Genomic DNA, 5,030 nt, shown 5'->3' with positions numbered 1-5,030 from the left:
CTAAAAAAAAAAAAAAATAGCTAGTTCTGATTTAAGGTGCGTCACATTTACTGCCATTCAGCTCATTTTCGTGAGTGAAATAAGCAATATTGAGTTTCAGTACTTGTCTAATAAAATAGCTAGTTCTGATTTAAAGTGCGTCACATTTTCTGTTGTTTGACATATTTTTGCGAGTGAAATAAGTAATACTAAGTTTCGGTACTTGCCGAAGAAAAGCTAGTTCTGACTAAAGGTTCAGTCATATTTACTGTTGTTTGGCGAATTTTCACAAACGAAATAAACAATACTGAATTTCAGTACTTAAAATATAGCTACTTCTGACTTAAAGGCGCAATATGTAATTTTCGCGTTTTCAAAATAACCAAATAGACAAAGGCGTAGTTGCTACTCTGTGCGGTCGTCACCGGTCTAATAAAACGCACAACATATTAAAGCGTCTTTGGTGTTTCCATGTTTTCTACAAAACAAAACCGGAAATCGAGGGGTTACGACACAATGACACGGTCCGTGTCACTAGTTAAAATTGCTTATTTCTCTGGATTTAAACATTCTTCGAAACATTTGGGATATTGTAAGTACACAAGTCAGCAAAATATATAACACTGTTCTAGTGGTTTTTGGATATTTTAATAAAAAAATCTTACATATTGTGCCTTCAAGGTGCGTCACATTAGCTAGTTTGGCGAATTTTCGCAAAATAAGCAATACTGGGTTTCTATACTTTTCCAATAATTAGCTAGTTGTGACCTAAGATGCAGTTACACTTACTGTTCTTCAACAAATTTTCACGAGCGAAATAAGCAATACTGATTTTCGGAACTTGATGAAAAAATAGCTGGTTCTGACTTCAGGTGAGTCACAGTTACCGCTGTTTGACACATTTTCGAGAGCAAAATAAACAATACTGAGTTTCTATACTTTTCGAATAATTAGCTAGTTCTGCCCATAGATACGGTCATACTTGTTGTTCAACTAATTTTTGTGAACAAAATAAGCAATAAAAAACTTTTGCACAAATTTCAGTAATGTGACCACACATTTGATAAAGCTGTTTTTTTCGTCTACAAAGAAGCAATTTTTGTAAACGTGTTACCTCTGCTTTGATGAGTTTTGCTCTTGAAGTCGTATTCGTCTTGCTGGTCTTCTAGATTTTTGATAATCTGCTCTGTGTCCTGATAGGAAATTTGAAAAAGATGTTTTACACAACTTTTCTATGAGAATTCGACATATCTTATAGTTGCGATAGTTTTTGTGTACATCACCTGTACTTTCATCTTTATCTCTTTCACCCTTCCATCCATTTCTCGATGTTTCTCCACGATCATATCGTTTTGGGTGTTTTCGGTTCGATTCTGCAACGAAATACTAATTACTAACCTAATGTCATTATGTGGAAAAGAGCAGCTTGGACAATATTGTGAACTACCTCCTTTTGTGTTTTACAGATTAAAGAAAGTCGTGTGAATTTGGAACAACATGACGATGAGTTGTTTTTGCTTGACCTATTCCTTTAGTCATGGAACGAACTGAAAAGATGGTTTAAATAAAGATTTAAATGTCATATTTAAATTCACAGTTTGGTGTTGGAAATCAGTGGTTGTCGTTTATTAATTCCTGACCTCTGACACTTGGGCAGCGGCCAGAATCTTCCTTTCCTCGCTAAGGTTCCTACTGATGATCATCGCCATGGAAACAGGATTGTCTTGGAAGAGGCTCTGAAACACAAGGGTTGTGTTAACTCACAAACTCAATCGTTTGCATGTTGCAACTTGTTTTTTTCGGACCTATTTATTGCCTAATGATTTAGAGGCTGCGACACAAATGCTAAAAGGAAATGATTGTGTAGCCAGTTGCAGACAGGCACCTGCAAGTTCCTCTTGATCTTGCGGATGTTGTGCTGGTTCAGGAAGTCTTTCTCCATCGCGAAGCGGCTGTGTTGGTGATCCAACTGGGTCAAAAGATCATGAAACCTCACGGTGGCCAAAGACTCATTCTCCACATTAGCGACATGGTCCCTTTAAGGGAACGAAGAACAGATGATTCACACCAAATGAAGATGAAACTGGATTGAATTCTATTTTTAACATAATTCCTATATTTGTGCCTATATAATCCCTCTTTTATCAGGAAGATAAATTTAATAAGAAAATGAATATTTAAAGTGGCGTATCTAAAAGTGCACTAACTAATTGTTTATGTTGCACTGATTCTTGTTTCTCTTATTAAACAACTAATATTGCAGAATTTGTCTCTCTGTTGCCCTCACTAGGTCTGGACGACCAATGATGCCGTTTATATGATGTTACCGCAGGTTTATCGTGTGCAGAACATAACAATTTGCCATTTTTCTGGAAAATTTCACACTTTGAAGTAAGTTCATCTGAAGTTTGTGTTTATTAACATCATGTGATCTCAACATGAAGCCCTTATGTACCATAAACTGTACTTTTGCTTTTTTGGTAAAGAGCAGATGTCTTAACCTGTAAAAATAAAAATATTAATTAAAATAATAATAATAATTAATATTAATATTTTGATTACCTTTAAAAATATGTATGCACATTAAAAAAGTAATTAGTCATATTTTCATGTTTTAATATTTAAATTGTAATTACCTTTAATCATATTTTTGCACATTTAAAATATTAATTACATTTTTCATATTTTAATGACAATATTTTAATCTATATTAACATTAGCAATATTAATTAGTGTTAAAGTTAATTAAATAAAATTAATATAAATATTTTGATTACCTTTAAAAATATGTATGCACATTAAAAAAGTAATTATTCATATTTTCATGTTTTAATATTAAAATTGTAATTACCTTTAATCATATTTTTGCACATTTCAAATATTAATTATTTTTTTCATATTTTAATGACAATATTTTAATTTATATTAACATTAGTAATATTAAAGTGTTAATTAAATAATATTAATAAATTGAATTAATAACTTTATTAACCTTTAAAAATATTTATGCACCTTAAAAAGTATTCATTATTATTTTAATTTTTAAATATTTTATGTTAATATTAATATTCTAATTACATTTAAAAATGAGTATGCAAATTAAAAGTATTAATATTCTCATTTTAATTAGTTTTTGATTAATATAATATTAAAGTATTAAAATTAATTAAAATATTAATAACATCAATTACCTTTATAAGATATGCACCTTAAAAAGTATTCATTAATATTTTAATGTTTAAATATTACCATTTTAATTGATATGTTAATATTAATATTCTGATTACCCTTAAAATATTAATGCACATTTTAAAATTTCTTACAATTTTCATATTTTTATAATACATTAATAATTTCGATTAATATTACATTTTGAACTTTATAATAAATACTGTTAAGAATCAACAGGTTGCCTAGTTTAGCATTATTATACTTGCAAGAGGTTGTGGTTATGTGTTTGACATGGTTGTAAAGGTACACAATCGGTCGTACGCACCAGTCATGGCTTTCTATCCAGCTGCTGAGGTACTGCCGGATGGCCATTGGAAAGCTGTCATCATACAGTTGGTCGACCTGTTCCAAAAACTTTGAATCCAGTTGTTGAAGCTCCAACCACTGACTCATTTCTGCGACTCTGTGGGCTGAGAGTTATAATACATGACAAAATATGGTTGTTAGCAGACAGGCCACAGTGAAGACTTTTTTTTTTTTTTTTTACAGAAATCACAGTAAAAGCAGAAACAGCAGACCTCAACAGATGAGATAATGAGATTTATATCTCAATTTATGGCCATGGAGTTTTTTTTGTGTGGTGTGTGTTTCTAATCATGCAGCTACTGACAAATTTTAATTTGCATGAAAAGCTCATTTTGTGTAAAACTGCTAATTAACTGTTAAGTATCATTATTACTATTATTATTATTATTTTCAAAAATGCATTGTTTTCTTGTAGTGAATGTGGGTGTTTTGTGCTTTAAGAAAATGAGATATTTAAAAAATATATATTTTTTAATATTATATGATTGTTAGGAATAGTGTTGTCACGGTACCAAAATTTCAGTATTCGGTGCCAATACCAGGACCGGGTACTCGGTACCACCGGTACTTAAAAAAACCTGGTACCGTAACGTTTTCATTTTTTTAGTACCGACTTGGTACCGAAATACTGGGTCTTTTGACAACACTAGTTAGGAAAATGTTTTCATAGTTTTAAGCATAATTACCACTAAGACAATAAGAGTAACAGAATTTTGAATATGTATGCTAATTTACATTTAAACAGAATGCTTTATTATGGTACGATTATTTTATGTATAACATTAAAGCAGAAACAAAGTATTACTGTCAGTGTAACTGAACATTAGTATTGTCAAAAAGATTGTACATAATATTTATATTATTATTAATGCTTAAAAACAATGTGCGTGTGCGCCGCACGTGTGTGTAGGGTAGGGTTTGGAGGTATTGTTTTTGTATAAATATATTTTAAGGCTTTATATGAGTACAATAGACGACTACAGTGTTTTCTCATTCAGACAGCTAAGCTAGGTAAACATGTGGGTGGGGTTTTTTAATGCTTTAAAATTGTTCTCAATTGGAATCAATCGATTAATCGATTAATCGATCAATAATAATAAAATAATATAGCTATATTGAATAATGTTATTATTATTAATCAATGAATAATAATAATAATATAGCTATATTGCACGATGTTATTATTAATATTATTATTAGATATAACAGAATTCATGACCACATGATATTGTTTTGCATGCATTCATAAGGCCCGCATGTAAACTGCAGAAGAGTTTACATATGGCCTAGTTATATAAAGGCCTTTTATGTGTTTTTCCATTGCGTTCTAAATAGTAAAAATCCTCTAATGACATGTGAAATCTTATGGTTATACAGTATGTATTATTTATATAACGCATTAACCAAACGTGAGAGCAAAACTTCCAGTAAAATTTTACGCAAAAAAAAAAAAAAAAAAAAAAAAAATGGGAAAAAGAAAGAAAAAATGTAAAAAACCAAAAAAAAGAAAAATT

At 30.3% G+C, this 5,030-nt stretch overlaps 1 protein-coding gene across 2 annotated transcripts in view; it reads right to left on the bottom strand.

Annotated features, from left to right (window-relative positions):
• Positions 1-5,030, bottom strand: part of LOC107653597 (signal transducer and activator of transcription 1-alpha/beta-like) — a 17,654-nt gene that overhangs the window by 11,188 nt on the left and 1,436 nt on the right. For both annotated transcript variants that reach the window (XM_016440342.1, XM_016440343.1), the window contains exons 2-6: positions 3,476-3,620; positions 1,865-2,015; positions 1,620-1,715; positions 1,263-1,352; positions 1,094-1,172 (exon numbers count right to left, since the gene is read on the bottom strand). In XM_016440342.1, coding sequence (XP_016295828.1) covers positions 1,094-1,172; positions 1,263-1,352; positions 1,620-1,715; positions 1,865-2,015; positions 3,476-3,603 — 544 coding nt within the window. In that variant the 5' untranslated portion in view covers positions 3,604-3,620. The remainder of the gene's footprint in view (positions 1-1,093; positions 1,173-1,262; positions 1,353-1,619; positions 1,716-1,864; positions 2,016-3,475; positions 3,621-5,030) is intronic.

Source organism: Sinocyclocheilus anshuiensis, unplaced genomic scaffold (genome assembly GCF_001515605.1).
Source record: "Sinocyclocheilus anshuiensis isolate Anshui unplaced genomic scaffold, SAMN03320099.WGS_v1.1 scaffold1079, whole genome shotgun sequence".
Taxonomy (NCBI): Eukaryota; Metazoa; Chordata; class Actinopteri; order Cypriniformes; family Cyprinidae; genus Sinocyclocheilus; species Sinocyclocheilus anshuiensis.
The sequence above is the reverse complement of the archived record's forward strand: the minus strand, read 5'-3'. Positions and strand labels throughout refer to the sequence as shown.